The sequence below is a fragment of the Gekko japonicus genome, unplaced genomic scaffold (assembly GCF_001447785.1).
Source record: "Gekko japonicus isolate JY-2015 unplaced genomic scaffold, Gekko_japonicus_V1.1 scaffold443, whole genome shotgun sequence".
NCBI lineage: Eukaryota > Metazoa > Chordata > Lepidosauria > Squamata > Gekkonidae > Gekko > Gekko japonicus.
Window position 1 is genome coordinate 1,045,883 of NW_015172565.1, and position 19,763 is coordinate 1,065,645.

A 19,763-nucleotide genomic window follows, 5' to 3' on the forward strand; every position below is an offset into this window, starting at 1 on the left:
CAGGAAGGGAGAGGAGCTGGCAACCCTATTGGTGGTTGCTGCCAGGCCTCTCTTAAAGGCCAAAACAACCCTTCCCCCTCACCCCAATTCCCACTTTACGGTTCAGTGGGTGGGTGGGCTCCACGGGGGGATAGTAAGGACACCTGCACCCCCTGCCCAAATCCTTGATTACCAGCTCCAGAGGGGCAGGGAGGAATCCTGCACCCTCCCTTGCCTGATTCCCTCCTTACTGGCTCAGCAGGACTTGCAGGGGGGAATCTCATGCCACCCCATTGCCTAACCTGTTGTGGCTCTGGGTCTTACCACCCACCATTAAGCTCAGCAGTGGTGCCTGGAAGCCTCTCCCACTGTTCTCTGCCATGACAGCCAGGCCCAGAGCCTTGCCCAGCATCTTCTGCAGTGGCAGCCAGGCCCAGAGCTTCATTCCCCACTTTTTTGATGGACCCATGCCCAGCACGACTCCCTGGCCTGCATCTCTGCTGCTGGCGGGCCTGGTGTGGGTCCTAGGCTGTGTCACCAAAGCCCAGTGTGGCTCCCGGGGTTCAGCAATGGTGGTATGCCCAGCACGGCTTCCAGGCTCCGCCAGCAGTGGCATGCTCACCACGGCTCCCAGGCTGTGCAGCCTCTGCCGGGCCCAGTAGAGCCCTGGGCTGTGCCACCACTGGGCCCAGTGCAGTTCCCAGGCTGTGCGACCACTTCTGTAAGTACAGATACTGCTACTTTACTTTTCAGGGGATTTAAACCCCCCTATATATATTTTTTAAATTTGCAGATTTTTCTGCAAACCTGCGGAGTGCCCCAGGTTTGAAGAAAGATCTATTTAGCATCCACATGGCCCTGATCCACATATTTAGCTATCTGTAGATGGGGCCCACAGTGGCTAATAGTGTATAGACAAGTGGGGACCTACAAGAAACATGTAGGGTAGCTACCCCATTTCCTCCACCTTTGCTTCTCCCCCTCTCCCCCACCTCTCTCACCCCCTTTCTGCCTTCTGCCACCCCTTTTCTTACTCTCTCTCTCCTCCATGCATGTCACTTCCTCTCTTTATGCCTCCTCCTCATTCTCTTTTTCTGCCTCCCTACCTCATCTCTCTTCCTCTCTTTCTGTCCCTCACCCCATCACTCTCTCTTTCTGCCCCATCACTCTCCCAGCCTCCTGCCTGCTTCCTCTCTCCTACATAGGGACAGCAGTGGTGGTGGTGCTCCCAACCACCCACCTGCTTCCTTCTCTTCCCCACAGCAGCACTGGCAGTGGCAGCTCTCCAAGAATCAAAACCGATCTCCCAGCTACAGAGATCAATTCTGCTTAGGGTTGCCATCTCCAGATTGGGAAATTCCTGGAGATTTGGGGGTGGAGCCTTGGGACAGTGAGTCTTGGGGAGAGAAGCAACCTCAGCAGGGTATAATGCTCTGGAATCTACCCTCCATAGCAGCCATTTTCTCCAGGGTAGCTGATCTCTGTCACTTGTACAACAGTTGTAATTCTGGGTGATCTCCAGCCCTCACCTGGAAGTTGGCAATAGTAGTTCTCATGGAGGAAACAGCTGGTTTGGAGGGCAAAGTCTATGACATTATACCAATATGATGTCTCTCCCCTCCCCAAACTGCACTGTCTCCAGGCTCCAGCCCTCAAATATCCAGTAATTTCCCAACATGGAGTTGGCAACCCTATCTCCTTCCCACCCAACAGACAATCTACTTTTATCTGCCCCTCTGTCTTAAGCTTTCCAACTCCACAGTGGGAACCAAAGTAGGTTACATTATTCTCTCCTCCTTTTTATCTGCATAACCTGGTGAGGTAGGTTAGGCTGAAAGTGTGTGACTGGTCCAAAATCACACAGTCCCACAGCAAGATGGGGATCTGAACCTGGGTCTTGCAGACTCTACTCTGGAGCTCTAACTGCTGCACCACGCTGGCTTTCATAGGGTGGCTGCTGTTAAACAGTTATGCAGTTCCCGACAGCTGTGGAGCTGGTAGCAAGGACTGCTAAGTATGCTTTGCTGATTACTCCAGTTGCCATCTGCTCAGGATTTGAAGCTGTATCCATATCAGGTTGTGCTTCTGCAACTGCACTTACAATGGTCTCTGTTGTGTCTTCCATAACTCCTCTTTGCAAGCTAGTTTAAACTTACTCAAATTGCAACACTGAAGCTTCAGTGACTTGCCGCCAAAATTACTGTTCTTGCAATTCCAAACTCCGCCACTAGATGTCTTTACTGTGCTCTCTTGCTACTTGTTTGCAATAAGAACATAAGAGATGCCAATGTTGGATCAGGCCAAAGGCCCATCCAGTCCAACACTCTGTATCACACAGTGGCCAGAAATACCAGTGCCATCAGGAGGTCCACCAGTGGGGCCAGGACATTAGAAGCCCTCCCACTGTTGACCCCCCCAAGCACCAAGATGACAGAGCATCACTTGCCCCAGAGTCCCTATCTATACCTTGTGTAGGGTTGCCAAATCAGTCTTTGCCGGGAGCGGGGGGCTCCCGGCCGGTGTCGGGTGAATGCGTGCGCGCGCCGCGTGCGCGTCACCCGGAAGTGACGTGGGCACGCTGGGGGTGGGGCCACGGCCATACACGGCCACTGTGTGTATGTCTCACTTAATTTTTTACACTACAGTATTCTCCATTAGAATTCCTACAACAAATGTTACATTTCAAACTGCACATCATCAGTATTATAACTGGATTTCCAGAACTTAGATACCATAGCAAAGCACAGGTATCAGGTTAGTGTATAAATAAAGGAAGGGGGTATTTGGTTTTAAACCAAATAGATTGTCGTTTAACCATCTTTGTAGAATGATCTCTTGTGGAAGCTTTGCACTACATCATAGCTCATTCATAACCAGAGGTCTTTTGGGGCCGGAGCGCTGCTTTGGCAGCCCAGGAACTGGTGCAAATGGCGGTGGTGGCAAGCCCCGCCCCCAGCTCTCCGGCGCTGAAAGCGCTGTTAATGGGGGACGCCTGGAGAGCACCGCTTCCGTGTCTCCCGGGCCCGTGCAGAAGCACTGCAGCTCGGGGGAGGCCCAGAGAGCATCGCCCCTGGGTCCCCTGGGCCCGCGCAGAAGCACTGCGCCCGGGGGACACACGGAGAGCGCGGCCAGGGGATGCATGGAGAGTGTCACCGTCAGGTTCCCCGAGTCCGCACAGAAGCACTGTGGCTCGGGGGAGGCCCGGAGAGCCCCACCCCTGGGTCCCCCGGGCCCGCGCAGAAATGCTGTGGCTTGGGGGAGGCCCGGACAGCCCCGCTGCCGGCTTCCCTGGCCCCCGCCAAAGCGGTAAGTAAGGGATCCGCGGGGCTGGGGTGGCGGGGGCTTGATAGGGAGTGGTGGGAGAGCCTCCCTCCCTCCATCTCTTTACCATCTTTCCCTCCTTTCCTTTTCTTTCCCTCCTTTTGTTTCTCTCTTTTCCTTCTCTTTCTCTTTCCTGCCTTCTTCTCTTCTCTTTTTCCCTCCTTCTTCCATTCCCTCTCTTTCTTTCCCTCCTTCTTATCCCCTTTCCTTTCTTCTTTCCTTCCTTCTTTCCTTCTCTCTACTCTCTCTCTTTCCTCCTTCTGTGGCCCAACTCTAGTGAGAAAACCCCTTCTATCCCATCTTTCCTTCTCTCTACTCTCTCTCTTTCCTTCCCTCTTTGCTCCTTCTGTGGCCCAACTCTTCCCCCCCCCCGCAGGCCAGCTGGGGAAAGGAAGGGGAGGCTTTTGAAGATGCCTTCCCCCTTTTGCTTCCCCTTCTGGCATCACTTCCAATGATGTCAGGGGGCATGGCATATGCTAATAGCCTACTAGCTCATTAGCATACCATATGCTAATGATCTCCTGCAGCTCTTTTTCTAGGAAAAGACCCCTGTGAATCATAACCAAGTAAATAAATAATTATGTGCTCACCACCACTGTACTCATTTGCGCCCCCCCCCCCCAAATAACTTTCTGGCTATGGGCAATCATCAGCTAATCATCTGAACATGGGTGTAACTTCTGTAGTGCACTGCTGTGCTTCTAGCACTACCCAGTTGGCAGGTGCAACACAAACCACTTACCATATCTTGCCGCTTTTTGCCAGTGGGAACAAGGCCTCCCAGGAGACTGATGGATTTCCTGAATCAAACTGGAAACCAAGGGGTGTTTTGTCGCTCTTGTATTTCTGTCCTTAAGCATGTTCTCGCAATGTGCATTCCGACCCTGCCCTGAAACACAAAGCTGCCTCTCATTAGTAGGAGCCAAGTCAGTAGGCATGGGCATCGGCACAGTCACTTTCTGAGCGAAACAGATGACTGGATCCATCCAACGCATTATTCTGGAATCCTTTACTATGATTCCACTTGCATCCCTGCAGTCCCCCCCCCCCCATATGTTTATCCCAGCTGTGATGTACATACTCAGAAAGTATCTATTTTGTATGAATGATCCAATTTATGAACACATGAAGCTGCCTTAGACTGAATCAGATCCCCCTTGGGACAACAAAGGCAGTATGGTCTACTCAGAGTGGCAGCAGCTCTCCAGGGTCTCAGGCCTTTCATATCGCCTCCTACCTGATCCTTTTAAATGGAGGTGTTGGGGATTGAACCTGGGACTTTCTGTATGCCAAGCAGATGCCCTGCCAGTGCACCACAGCCCCTCCACTTCACTGGTGGAATGAAACCAATGCCAGCAATCAATGCATTTGTTATAAAAGAAGTATTCTGCATTGTTAAAAAGACACTCAATATTTAGAAAGGTGTCTTGTTGTTGTTGTTGTTGATGATAAGGGCTTCAGCACAGCTATAGTGAGAGAGAAACTTTTGTTTTCTTTGTTGCAGCTCTCAATGTGGCCATCCGAGGAAATGCTTTACAATCCAGCACTTTTAGCCCACTAGGAATGGCTAGCAATGCTATTGATGGGATTACCACAGGTAATTTTTTAGATGGGTCATGCACCCACACAGAACAAGAAACCCATCCATGGTGGATAGTGGACTTGAAGTCAGAATATCAAGTAACTCGTGTAAGCATCAGTAACCGGGAAGACTGCTGTGCGCATCGGCTCAATGGGGCTGAAATCCGGATTGGGAACTCTCCAGAGGCAGGGGGCACCATGAATCCCAGGTACTGAAGCAGTTTGATATTTTCTAGGACTTTGCAGGATTAGAGTACAAGAAAGACAAAGAAATGGAAATGACGTGGACAGATTCCTAACTGTTTTAGTTTAGGACAATGTTTTATTCCATGTTCAGAATGTTTGTCATAGATTTGGGGATCTTTTAGGTAAGAAATGAGCGTGAGAACCACATCATTTTCAAATTACCATGCATGTAATGTTTATTGTGGAAGAATAAATGACACATGAGAATAACAGGAGGACACCCATCCATATACACATGGAAATCATCATGCTCACCTACTCATGTTGGGGTTAGCCAGATTTCTGCATGAGGTCCTGAAAAAGGCAGCCTCTTTCCTTGTAGTCTCTGAAGACTAAAGGTACTCTGTAGAAAGTTCATTTGAAAGAAGTATTTTAATAGAAAGAAAATCAATTTGAAGAAAATCTTATGATGTACAGGATTATTCCATATGGGGCAGAGAAAGTCCCAGAGAAATAGACATGGGATATCCAGTTGGAGCTGGAGACATGGGAGGTGACTGTTGGTACACCAGGTAGAATCCTCCATTTTGCTTCCTATTCCATGAGCCTATATAGGGTTTCAAGGTATTTGTCTGCCTTAGAGAACTTCCCCTTTTTCAACTGGATTCAGCCATATTACCTGGGCTTACCAAATCATGCTGGCCCCTGACCTGCTCCTGCTTTTGAACTTCTGGTCTGCTTGGTCTTCCATTATAACCTGAAGAACTCTTTTGCTTTTGGCCATCTGGCCAGTGTCTTCTATCTTTTTAACTGGCACATTCTTTCTGTTATGTCTTTTTTGCACTTGATTTTTCCCTCGTGCTGTTTATTGTTACCCATTGTCTTCCAGGGATTTTACTCCATTTGTTATCACACTATTTGTAATCTCCCAGGAATTTCTGCCTTTCAACCTTATCTCAGTTTCATTCTTCACACATGCTTCCTTCTGTTCCAATATCTCTAATATATACCTTGAATAAATTTCAAACTGTATATATTGATTAAATAACAACAACAATTAATCAATTAACACGTTGTTACCAGTTACATGCTCATGTGGTTTACCACCCCCCCCCCCCAGATGTACTGTGATCGAATCCTTGGGTCTTGGGGAAACCCAGAGTTTTTACTGTGAAAATATGCAAGGAAAGTATGTCACTGTTAACCAACCAAATGGAGGAATCCTCACACTTTGTGAAGTCCAAGTGTTTGGTGAGAAGGTAACTCCCACCGGTAAGTAAAATGTTTCCTAGATGGCTTCTATTTTGATGTGCAGAGAGAGACCGAAAGACAGAGCATATATCAACATCACAGGCGTAATCTGAGTCATTCTGTTACCACACAGCATCATGGGAAATACAGTGTTGTAAGAGGGCAGGGGCTGAGAAGTTATCATATAGAATGCTTAGCTGAGGGGTTTGATTTCCAAGAGATGGACTTCAGAGAGGGTGGGAACCCTACATCCAATCTGTGGACAGTCACAGTCATGTGACATTTGAAGAAAAAATAGACTAGTAGTCTGATTACAGTAAAGAATGTTCTTCTGGTTTAGAGATGTTGGGTGAACATGTGGATGACTCAGCTGGTGTACTGCTTGCTTGAAAAGGTGGTCATGCTCATGGAGAGCAGAATGTGTATGTTTTGCAGAGGAGGAGAGGCAGGAGAGTTGCTGTGTTCACATTTGCATCTGCATGAGAAATTCTGCTGTATGCTGCCGATGCATAACTCAACCATTCACATGTAAAACTTCACTGGTAAAGTGCAGTGCAGCAAAAGAAGAGAACCTGAGTGAAGGAGGAAGCTTAGATTTAGAAATTCAGTATCTATTTCTAGGGTTTTACTTACCGTTTGCCTATGTATTTAGTTCCTTTGCTTTTAAATTTTGACTAATCATAACTGTACCCAATTAAAGAATTTTAAAAGAAACAATAACTATTGTAGTGCCTTCTGAACAGCATCTGCAAGCATACACTTTGCCTCTGGGCCTAGCAAGGCAGGTGGGCTGGCTTCCTGTCATGGAGGGAAGGAATCCTTCCATCCAGCCTCTCTTGTCCCAGTCTGCAGGTGAGCTGCGTATTGTACGCATGGATGGAATATCATAGCCTCCCCACCACAGCCCTCTGCCTGCCTGGCTGTGTGTTCAAGCAAGGTCTTTGTCCTTGCCTAGCAGGCAGAGCTCCAGAGACCAAAACAGCTATGTGTGATTTGTATTCATATAAAATAAGAAAGTCTTCCCAAAGCTAGTGAGATAGGCCTAAGATTGGCAGAAACTAGTGATTCTCAGGTTTACCCACTCAGTTTGAACCACAGTGGTTCAAATAGTTTCTTCTCTACCATGGTACCTGCTTAATGTAAAGATTGGCTGACTATTCTATTTGGTGACATCTTTCTAAGGCACACATCTGCTGAATCACTTTGTCCTCTTGCTGTCCCTCCCACTATCTGGGAAACTGAAGCCAGACAATGAGGTACCAGAATAACAACCACATCAGAAGGTGTCAGATTCAGAGAATTTACTATATTTACAAACGGGACCTGGGCTAGGTCAGATCTTGATTAGAAAATTCTGACTGCTTATCCCTAGTAAACAATAAAAAAGGAAAATAATTGCATAACAACATCTAATAAGCAAAATAGGGGCAAGGCTTTGAAACAAATATTTTATTTAACTGATGAAGAGAGAAGAGGAGATTGGATTTATACCCCGCCCTTCACTACCCAAAGGAGTCTCAGAGTGGCTCACAATCTTCTCTCCCTTCCCCTCCCCACAACTGACCCCCTGTCATGTAGGTGGGACTCTTTCAAGGACTGCTCTTGAGAGAACAGCTCTGAAAGAACTTGTGACTGACCCAAGGTCACACCAGCAGCTGCATGTGGAGAAGTGGGGTATCAAACCTGGTTCTCCCAAATTAGAGTCTGTACTCCTAACCACTACACCAAACTGGCTCTCAGTGGTTCCCAGGGGGCTTACTTTAACACAACTCCAAAGCTTGTATCTAAACTGTGCCTAATGATGTATACCACATACTGAGGGAGTCTTAACTAAGTCTTTTTGTGTCTTTTTATAACTTCCATGCCAGATGAGCCAAGATCGGAAGAGACTCAGCCTTCCAGAACACTAGCAAGTGGAGAGGAAGTTGAGACCTCTGGTAACCAACCCATTGTATCCTACTGGACATGAGAAAAATATCACACGTGATGTAGTCTTGTTGACAAACATAATAGTGAAATGATGGGAACTTTAGTTGTTGTAGATTTTCTGGGCTGTATAGCCATACAGCCTGGAAAATCTACAACAGCTAATGAATTCCAGCCGTGAAAGCCTTTGACAACGTATGGGAACTTTGTTCACATGTCTCCTCCCAAGTCCAGCTGGGCCCAAAGAGTATAGTGGGAGACCATTACATTTTTACTATCCACTTATGGAACAAATGAAGTTGTATAATGCGGAGTCAAAACATTAGTCCCTCTAGTCCAGCACTCTCTGTGCTGACTGGCAGCAGCTCCCCCGCCTCAAGCTAGCCAACATCTTTCTCAGCCCTGTTACACGAGAGCCTTCAAGGGAGACTGCCAGGGACTGAACCCAGAGCTCTTTGCCCTCTAAGCATGTGGTCTGTCCTGGATGTATGACCTCACTCCTTTAACGGTCAAAGTCAGAGTCTACCACCAGTGTACCTGCAATGAATTGCTAATTATCCATTCGAATAATTAATCCAGATCCACTGTGTGAGCTCTCTTCATAATGCCAACAGGCTTTAGTTTTTGGTGATTTAAACATAAAGGGAGTGTTTGTGTGTGTTCTTTTTTATAGAACCCAATGTTGCTCTTGAAGGAAAGGCATTCCAATCCAGCACCTACAATGCAATTGGAGAGCCTGAGAATGCTGTTGATGGATCTTCATCTGCTGACTATTTGTTGGGGCACTGCACCCACACAGAGCTTGAAATTAATCCGTGGTGGACAGTGGACTTGGGAGCAGAGTTCCGAGTGCACAAAGTCAGTGTCCTCAATCGAGGAGACTGCTGTGCAGATCGGATAAACGGGGCTGAAATCCGAATTGGGAACTCGCCGGAAAAAGGAGGAATTACAAACCCAAGGTTTGTACACCGCAATGTTTTTGTGTGTGTGTGTCATAGGGTTACTGTGCAGAACAACGGAAGTGGAATGAAGCAGCAAGGTTCCTAACAGTTTGATGCGTAAAATTTTTCAAAACAATAATTTGCCATTCTCTGAGAAGAATTTTTTATTTTATTTTTTGTGCTTTATCACAAATACCACCTAATAGGACTTTGTTTCTGTTCAAGGTGTGCTATAATCCACTTTCTGGGTCTAGGAGAAACAGCCATTTTTGACTGTGGAGAAGCACAGGGGCAGTATGTAACTGTTACTATCCCAGGCATACAATGTCTTACACTCTGTGAAGTCCAGGTGTTTGGAGTGAAGGCCTGTGGTAAGTAAAAGATTTCCCAATCGTCTGATGTTGGGTGCGTAGTTAGCTTTTGCTGAAATGCCTTGCTAGAGGTTTTCTGTAATCTATAGGTATCTTCTAGTCTCTGGCACAGATTGTTTCATTTTAATTAGTTTTTCTATAGTTTGGATATTTATCATTACAATATTTATCATTACCTCACTATGTCATTTAATCTATATTTTACTCCATGGCTTGCAGGAGTTTTGCATATTACTAACAGGACAGGGACCTTACTTTATTTTTAAAATTGCACAGGTAACCCAGGGCAGAAGGGCAAACATGATGTGACATCCCAGCAGTTCTGCCAGTGGGAGGACCTGGAAGTAGCAGTCCTTTTTTTAGTTTTATGGTATAAACAAAGTGTTTCTTTTAGTCTAAACATTGGTTTGAGAATCAATAGTGAAAGGCAAATAATAGAAATTCATTTGTATTCTTTATTCACAAAATGAGCATGGAAGCTTATTCACACCACTGTGCTTACCTAGTGCTGCCTTATCATCTAAACATCCAGATTCCCTATTTTAACATATTGGGGGGGGGGGCGTGCTGGTCAGTACAATGCTTTGACACCTGTCTGTGTCATACAGTTAATAGAGTGACTTTGCCTTTAGATAGCAACAGCTGTTTCTTGGTTTATACTATCCAGCTCTGTTACCAGACAGTCATAATACAAGCCATCAGTGCATTTGGCATAAATTCTGTGATGCAAGAAAGGCATTCCCATTATTCAGGTGTATCATGTGTGGATATGTGGAGGGCTGTACAGTGTTGCATCACTGTTGCATGGAGTCAGTGGGTATAACCAGACAGCACGATAGTGCAAGTTGTGCTGTGCCAAACAACACCTTTCTCTTGGTGCAGCTGACTTCCTATCTGATGTTAGTAAACTTGTGCTCTTGGAGTCTGGCTGGGAGAAAAGCCTTGGGAGGAATGGAGTGTTGAAGGGAAAAGCATGAGTGGTGGCAACATTTAGTTCCACTCTCCCACCTGTCCTTCTGCGTGAAGCTGTTCTGATATCCGTTGGGCAGCACATCATATTCTGCTGCTATCACACCTAGGTGGACATTAACAGTGCAGTCCTAAGAAGAGTTACCTTTAGAAGTCCATGGACTTAGAAGGGTGCGGCTCTGCTTAGGACTTCACCTCAAAGAAGTGGTAAAGATGCGGATGTGCACAAGTCTTCATTACAAGGATGAGGAGGGTGGCTGCAATGCAGTCAAGAGTCTAGAACCCAAAACCTCCAAGTCTGGGATCTTCCTGAAAAGACGAATGGCAATCCAGCACACACAAAGATGGGAGTCCTGATTGGGGAAATGCATTTCATGAGGCAAGAATCTCTGAAGGGGTTTTACAGCAGTTTCCTAAACATGTTTGGTTTGGAAACAAGCCTCTCTAGATTCAGTGGGACATACTTCCAGGTAAGAGTCATTAGGAATGCAAACTAGAACTGTTCTGGAATAATCATTATAACACTATTCGTGTTTCTGCTTTGATTTCTTCCTTACAGGGCTTTCCTCAGGCATTGAGAAATGGGTAAAGCCAAGAAAACCTTCTAGACTGCCAGGGGAAGTGACAAAAGGGGGATTACTCTACTCAGTCGGTAAACTAGCTCTTTAGAATCATGGAATCATAGAGTTGGAAGGGACCTCCAGGGTCATCTCATCCAACCCCCCTGCACAATGCAGGAAATTCACAAATACTTCCCCCCCACACACATACCCCCAGTGACCTCTGTTCCATGTTCAGAAGATGGAAAGAAGAACTGACCTGGAGAAAATTGCTTCCTGACCCCAAAGTGGCGATCAGCATTTCTTTGGGCATGTAAGAAAGGGCCATAAGAACTAAGCAGTGATGCAACCCTTCCTGCTCTCCCTTCTCGTGATCTGCCTAAGTTCACAGAATCAGCATTGCTGCCAGATGGCTATCTAGCCTCTGCTTAAAAACCTCCAAAGAAGGAGAGCCCATCACCTCCCGAGGAAGCCTGTTCCACTGAGGAACCGCTCTGTCAGGAAGTTCTTCCTAATGTTTAGCCCAAAACTCTTGATTTAATTTCAACCCGTTGGTTCTGGTCTGACCTTCTGGGGCAACAGAAAACAACTCCACACCCTTCAAGTACTTGAAGATGGTTATCATATCACCAGTGTTCCCTCTAAGCTGAGTTAGTGTGAGCTAGCTCACAGTTTTTAAGCCTCCGGCTCACAGATTTTTGTCTTCACTCAGGAAGGAGGGCTCCAGAGCAAACTAATTTACGCAGTAACCAAATCTCTCACTCACAACTTTAATGCCAGGAGCTCACAAAGTAGAATTTTTGCTCACAAGACTCCACAGCTTAGAGGGAACATTGCATATCACCTCTCAGTCGTCTCCTCTCCAGGCTAAGCATACCCAGCTCCTTCAACCTTTCCTCATAGGACTTGGTCTCCAGACCCCTCACCATCTCTGTTGCCCTCCTCTGGACATGTTCCAGTTTGTCTATATCCTTCTTAAATTGTGGTGCCCAAAACTGAACACAATACATTAGCGTTTTATTATTATATCTGGTTTTAATATAGTGTTTTAAAGTTGTATTTATTATCTATATGTAACTTGGTATTTTATCTGTTGTTAGCCGCCCTGAGCCAGCCATGTTCGGGAGGGCGGGATAAAAGTTTAATAAAATAAATACTCTAGGTGAGGTCTAACCAGAGACGAGTAAAGCGATACCATCACTTCGCATGACCTGGACACTATACTTCTGTTGATACAACCCAAAATCGCATTTGTCACATGCTCAGTGTATGGTCTACGAAGACCCTTAGGCCCTTTCTGCACATCCTACTGCCAAGACAAGTCTCCCCTATCCTATAATTATGCATTTGATTTTTCCTACCTAAATGCAGAACTTTACACTTATCCCTGTGAAAATTCATTTCTATTTGTTTTAGCCCAGTTTTCCATATGGGAGTTCTGAGAAAATAGACCAGGTGGCCTGTTTTTCCATTGATCGTGTGAACTCCTACAAAGAAGACGTTGCCCACCTGCCCAGATTGCTCTTCATTGACAGAGTTAATGCTCTTGCCTGAATGCTGCTGGCATTGGCACAGGTTTCATGGTGGATAGTTTTATCAGTGGCAAAGAGGTCTGTCAGTGTTCTTGGGGTGTTGTGCGTCAGCATATACAGATTGCTGTCAAGATCACAGCAAGTCATGTAGACTGGATGTTTAGATCAGGACAATCTAGTTTGACAGCTGAGTGATCATGTGACTCAGGACTGCATCATTTCTTTAGGTGTCACTGTGACTCAGCAAATGTACAGAACTGTATCCTGATTGGTCTATACTTGTAAATATTGTAACCAGTTCTTGGTGACTGCCTGCCTATATGGTTACAGCTGTTCTGCGTAGCACTTTGATGGTCGGAGTCCTGAATTGCTACAAACTGTATATAATCTCTGTAAATAAATTGTACATACTCTGTAAAACCAACAGAGTGCTCTGCTACTTTTTCGGCTTCAAACACCGTCATTGTGACCCCTCTCATGGAAATTTCTGCTTGCATAACAGGGGCTTGCAATGGGAAAAGCCCTCAGCTGCATCCCAAGGGCACAGTGGAACCGCTGCCTTCAGTGGTTGGGGTCAAAGACACTAGAAGGATATTGCCTTCATGCCCTGTTTATGGGTCTCCTAGAAACTTCTGCCCTGACTTGGATAGCCCAATCTCATCAGATCTTGGAAGCTAAGCAGGGTCAGCTCTGGTTAGTATTTAGATGGGAGACCACCAAAGAAGTCCAGGTTTGCTAAGCAGAGGCAGGCAATGGACAAACCACCTCTGAATGCCTCTTGCCTTGAAAACCCTACAGGGGTAGAAACTTCTAGTCACTCTGATAGAGCCTTTTCACACTACCCTTCTAAACCAAATGGTTTCCGTTACTGTCCTGTCATGGAGTGAACTGGTACAGGGACGGCTGTTTCACACAGCATTTCCCTTCTAGTAAGGAGCCACCTCAGAAGTGCTGTGTCATTTCAAACCGTGCCGCTTTCTTTTCCCGCCATTTCCCCTGCTCATGAAAGCTCATACTGGGATAAATGTTGCTAGTTTTTAAGGTGCCACTGCTGTTTTATTTTGTTGCAATAGACTAACATAACCACCCCTCTGAATCAATATGTTTTTTTCTTTCTCTCCCACTATTCTTTCTTGTAGTCTATAATGCAGCCCTTGATGGAAAGGCGCTCCAGTCCAGCACCTACAACCAATTAGGGGGCCCTGAAAATGCCATTGATGACCTTGAATCAGCTAACTATTTACGTGGACAATGCACACACACACAGCTAGAAGACAACCCATGGTGGATGGTGGACTTGAGGGCACAGTTTAAGGTGTCTAGTGTACGTGTCACTAACCGAGGAGACTGCTGTGCAGAACGCTTAGAGGGTGCTGAAATCCGAATTGGGAACTCAAAAGACCAAGGTGGCACCACAAATCCCAGGTACACCTACCAATGATCTAACATTTTTATTTACTTGTGGAGTAAATTTTTATTTAAGTGTGGAGTCTGCTATGGAGCAGATGGTCACGGAACCTACCAGGGGAGAGGTGATCCTTGATTTGGTCCTAAGTAACACTCAAGACCTGGTGAGAGATGTAAAAGTGATTGCACCACTTGGGAACAGTGATCATAATGTTGTTGAGTTCAACATTTGTATAAATAGGGAATTGGCCAAAAAGACTGACACAACCACTTTTAACTTTAAAAGGGGTAACTTCTCTGATATGAGGGGACATGCAGGGAGGAAACTGAAAGGAAAAGTAGAAAGGGTCAAAACCATTGGGGAAGCTTGGAAACTATTTAAAACTATGATCCTAGAAGATATATATATATATATATTCGCTAGTCACAGTGAGGCTGATAAAACAGAACACAGGCTATGGCAAATAAAATGCAAGTCTGTGGTCAGGCAGACAAAAAGGGAATATGAGGAGCATATAACAAAAAATGTAAAGACCAACAATAAAACTTTCTTCAAATACATTAGAAGCAGGAAACCAGCCAGGGAGGCAGTGGGGCCCTTGGATGACCAAGGGGTAAAAGGAGTACTGAAGGATGATAGGGAAATGGCTGAGAAGCTAAATGTATCTTTTTTGCCTCTGTCTACTGTGGAAGATGAGAAGTGCTTGCCCACTCCAGAACCACTGATTTCAGGAGGGGTGTTGAAAGACCTGAGTCAGATTGAGGTGACGAGAGAGGAGGTCCTAAAACTGATAGACAACTTAAAAACTGAAAAATCACCAGGCCCAGATGGCATACATCCAAGAGTTCTGAAAGAACTCAATTGTGAACTTGTGGATCTCCTGACAAAAATATGTAATCTCTCCTTAAAATCAGCCTCCATTCCTGAGGACTGGAAGGTAGCTAATGTCACTCCCATCTTTAAAAAGGGTTCCAGAGGAGATCCGGGAAATTACAGGCCTGTCAGTCTGACGTCGATACCGGGTAAATTGGTGGAAACCATTATTAAGGAAAGAATTAGTAGGCACATAGATGAACAAAACCTATTGAGGCAGACTCAGCACGGTTTCTGTAAGGGAAGATCTTGTCTCACTAACCTGTTAATGTTCTTTGAGGGGGTGAACAAACATGTGGACAAGGGGGATCCAATAGATATTGTTTACCTTGACTTCCAGAAAGCTTTTGATAAAGTTCCTCATCAAAGGCTCCTAAGTAAGCTCAAAAATCATGGGATAAAAGGACAAGTCCTTTTATGGATCAAAAACTGGCTAGTTCATAGAAAACAGAGAGTGAGTGTAGGTGGGCAATTTTCTCAGTGGAGGGTGGTAAGCAGTGGGGTACCGCAGGGATCAGTACTTGGTCCACTGCTTTTTAACTTGTTCATTAATGATTTGGAGATGGGAGTAAGCAGTGAAGTGGCTAAATTTGCGGATGATACAAAGTTGTTCAGGGTGGTGAAAACCAGTGAGGATTGTGAGGCACTCCAAAGGGATCTGTCAAAGTTGGGCGAGGATTAGCCAATATCATAATGCCCCTATATAAATCAATGGTGCGACCTCATTTGGAATACTGTGTGCAGTTCTGGTCACTACACCTTTAAAAGCTTTGGAAAAAGTGCAGAAAAGGGCAACTCGAATGATAAAAGGGTTGGAACACTTTCCCTATGAGGAAAGGTTAAAGCGCTTAGGGCTCTTTAGCTTGGAGAAACGACGACTGAGGGGTGACATGATTGAGGTTTATAAGATTATGCATGGGATAGAGCGGGTAGAGAAAGAGGTACTTTTCTCCCTTTCTCACAATACAAGAACTCGTGGGCACTCAATGAAATTGCTGAGCAGTCGGGTTAGAACGGATAAAAGGAAGTACTTCTTCACCCAAAGAGTGATTAACACATGGAATTCACTGCCACAGGAAGTGGTGGTGGCTACAAGCATGGATGGCTTCAAAAGGGAATTAGATAAGCATATGGAGCAGAGGTCCATCAGTGGCTATTAGCCACAAGGTATAGATAGGGGCTCTGGGGCAAGTGATGCTTTGTCTTCTTGGTGCTTGGGGGGGGTCAACAGTGGGAGGGCTTCTAATGTCCTGGCCCCACTGGTGGACCTCCTGATGGCACCTGGTATTTCTGGCCACCGTGTGACACAGAGTGTTGGACTGGATGGGCCTTTGGCCTGATCTAACACTGGCGTCTCTTATGTTCCTACTTACTTCATTTATAGCCCACCTTTTTCACTGAGGCTCAAGGTGGATTACTCAATAAAAACCAACAATTCAATTAGATAACATAAGACATCCAATAGAAGATGCAATAGGACTAGAGTTACATCACTGGAAAATAATGCAAACACAAAACTGCCTAAGGCATGACATATAATGAAGAAGGTGGATTACAAAGATGGAAGACGAGGTACAAGGAAGGTGATACATACAATAAACAAACGATAGAAGTGTGGAGTCATCACCGAATTAGGGCATAGACAGAGAATGAAGTGGATCCAAATAGATTCCTGACAATTTGTTTTGTAAAAATTGTGATAAACCTTTACTCTTTGCTTTGTTTTGTGGGTATTATCTTGTTCCTTATAGTATTCTTTAATTCTCAAACAAATACCAATGAACATATACTGGTTTCTTTTCAAGGTGTGCCACAATCACCATGATGGGTGCTGGGGAAACACGTAAATTTGAGTGTGAAGAAATGACAGGACAGTATGTGACACTCACCATACCAGGCGAACAGAAATATCTCTCACTGTGTGAAGTCCAAGTGTTTGGTGTGAGGGCGCCTCCCCCCAGTAAGTATAAACATCTCCCAATTGAATTTAGTGTTGGTACATAGCTGCCCTTTTTTTTGGAGGAACTCAGCTGTCTAACCATGTACACTTGCCTTCTTGTATTCAAAATTAGGATAATGCGTTATCAGGAACATATCCCAGTTATGTGACATTTCTTTAAGCAGGAAACAAATTCCAATCATGAAATTGTGTATGTGTGTGTGTGTGTGTTAAGTACTGTCTAGTAACTTCTGACTTATGACAACCCTATGAATTAACAACCTACAAAACATCCTATTGTTAATACCCTTACTTGGGATCTGCAAATGGAGGGACTTGGTTTCCTTTATTGGGTCAATCCATCTTATGCCAGGTCTTCTTTTCCTGCGGCTTTCAACTTTCCCTAGCATTATTGTCTTTTCTAGTGAATCTTGTCTTCTCAGAATGTGACCAAAGTACGATGGCCTCAGTTTAGTCATTGTAGCTTCTAGGGAAAGTTCAGGGTTGATTAGATTTAGAACCCATATTTGGTTTAGCATTTTTAATGGAATCCCAAACACAACTGAAGTCTTCCTAAATTCCCCTGGGAGGTCATTCTGAAGGGGTGGGAACAGTGACTGAAAAGCTTCATGGACAGTCAGAAACAGGATGTACCCTTAAAGGTTTTTCTACGTTGAGAGAGGTGGCTGCATGAACTCATGTTTAGAGAAAACGGCCCTTCAAGAATTTGGTCCCAGATCATGAAGGGCTTTAAAAGAAGGGCTTGAACTGGATCTGGAAGCATACTGGCAACCAATGCAAAGATTGTAAAATGAGACTAATTTTCTCTTTGTGGCTAGCCCCCAACAGAAAACAGGCTGCTGCATTTGTTAGCAATTGTAGTTCCCAATGTGCTTTTAAGAGCAGCACCTCATAGCGCATGTCACAATGACTGAGCCTTGGGGGTACTGCAGCATGGATGAGCATGGCCAGCCACAATCTGCAGTTAGGGAGAAAGCTTACTACTAAGTGGAATTGAACAAACACATTTTTAGCCACCATGAAAACCTGCTTCTCTGATAATAGAGGTGGTCCCAAAAAGTCCATTATCCATCAAAGACAGCTGAACCCCCAGTAGGGAGGAGAACATTCTCAACAGCAGATGCCTTACCAACCAGCATCACTTCAGTCTTCTCAGGATTTAGTTTCTTATCTTTCAGCCACTTGACTATAACAGTCAGACACTGGTGCAGGACAGAGGCAACGGCATCCAGAGCCTTATTTAAGGAGGTACATAGCTGGGTGTCATCCGTCTATTGGTGACAGCCAACTCCAAAGCTTCAGATTATCTCATGAAGAGGTCTCATATATATTTAATAGCATGATTGCAAGCAGTGAATTCTGTGGCACTCCCACAAGATGGACATGAAAGCTTCTACCTTGAATTGAACTTTGTTGGTCTTAAAGGTGCTACTGGACTCAAATTTTGTTCTACTACCTTCTGTGTATGCTTAGAAGCAGAGACATTGGACAGCCTTGTCCTCTACCTCTCCCTAAAGTCAGTAGATGATTTTGAACTATTACAACTTAATACTGAGGAATGGACTCCCTGGGGCAATGTGTGGGAGCAAACAACATCACCAGGTTCAAATGAGAGAACATTTCAGATAGATATATTGTGGACATTATTTCGAGACTACTGGTCACTAGGTTAGGAAGTGCTTGGTTTGTTTCTCACCTTTATTCCAGGGTATGAGGGCTTGCTACAATAAGACATAATATATTGAATGGCATAGATTGGTACCTATTCAGTGGACTGGTATTTAGTTCTTAAGTGATAGTCCTATTGTTCTGGATCAGAATTTCTTCCAAAGTGGGGTCAGCCCATGCTTCTGACCTGCTTGTTTTAAAAACAAATCTCTTTGGTCCCCCCCCCCGCCCGTCGTCTGCTATGAATGGCTTCATTTAGATCCTTGAACTACCTCATTTGACCACTAAACACCTGCTGGTCATGGGAGAATGTCAGTCTGGGTTAGCTCTGGTGTGTGATGGAATGATGTGATGCTCATTGAAGTTCAGTGGACACAAAGATGGGCCCATGATAGAAAACTGACACAGTGATCGGGTATCAAAGCTGACTGAGAATGAGAAGGAGGCATGTTTGGTCCTGTTTACATAGAAGCAACCTTGAGAGGTGCATATTAAAGCTTAGGAGACCTGGCCCATAAAAAAAACTGAATAGTATTGTCCTGTAAAGAAATTGGAATGAGACTTCCTAATGTTGTTCTTTGTTCCTGAGGAAGGACCAGAAGTCTGAAACACTGCATACTACCTAGGAAAAGTGTTGGATATCTACTCTGGACTTGGTTTTTTCCCCTCTATGGATCCTGTGAACTTCTCTATTTTCCAATGATGGATTATATGTATAGATTCATTTCTGATTACATGTGCATTTCACTTTGTTGAAGTCTCCTTTTGGATTTACTTTTGCGGGTAATTCAGCTCACAGTTGTTTCTTGTTGTCCCTTGCCAAGTTCACAGTTCATCATATCTACAACCAATCTATTAGTTCCTATTTATTTAATACAAGAAAGGTAATCCTTGGTTATGTTCTCTCTTCTATGATATATCTAATAGCTAACAATGTTCCATGGGTGGATCAAAAATCTGCGAGGTACACAGGACTAAGTTAGAAAACCCCAAGCTTGCAGGAAAAAATATACATATTTTTAAAAGGGGGAGTCTAGCTCCCCCACCAGAATAAGGGTTGAACAGATGTAATTTGGGAAAAAGAACTCCGAGCAGCATGGCATCCAATCATGGAAGGAGGTGGGTGAGGGAACAGGAGGTGAAGAAGCAGGACGGTGAAAGGAGAGACTACAGGGCAGCAAGGGCGAAGGACAACAGTTGATAGTCTTCTCATTGAAACTCAAGGTAGAATGGTGAG

The 19,763-nt window shown here is 44.9% G+C and overlaps 1 protein-coding gene across 1 annotated transcript in view; it reads left to right on the forward strand.

Annotated features, from left to right (window-relative positions):
• LOC107118902 overlaps positions 1-19,763 on the forward strand; it is a 49,360-nt gene that overhangs the window by 28,432 nt on the left and 1,165 nt on the right. Inside the window, exons 5-10 of the mRNA XM_015421294.1 lie at positions 4,805-5,090; positions 6,188-6,339; positions 8,918-9,203; positions 9,411-9,556; positions 13,757-14,042; positions 16,704-16,858. Of these exons, the coding sequence (XP_015276780.1) occupies positions 4,805-5,090; positions 6,188-6,339; positions 8,918-9,203; positions 9,411-9,556; positions 13,757-14,042; positions 16,704-16,858 (1,311 nt within the window). The remainder of the gene's footprint in view (positions 1-4,804; positions 5,091-6,187; positions 6,340-8,917; positions 9,204-9,410; positions 9,557-13,756; positions 14,043-16,703; positions 16,859-19,763) is intronic.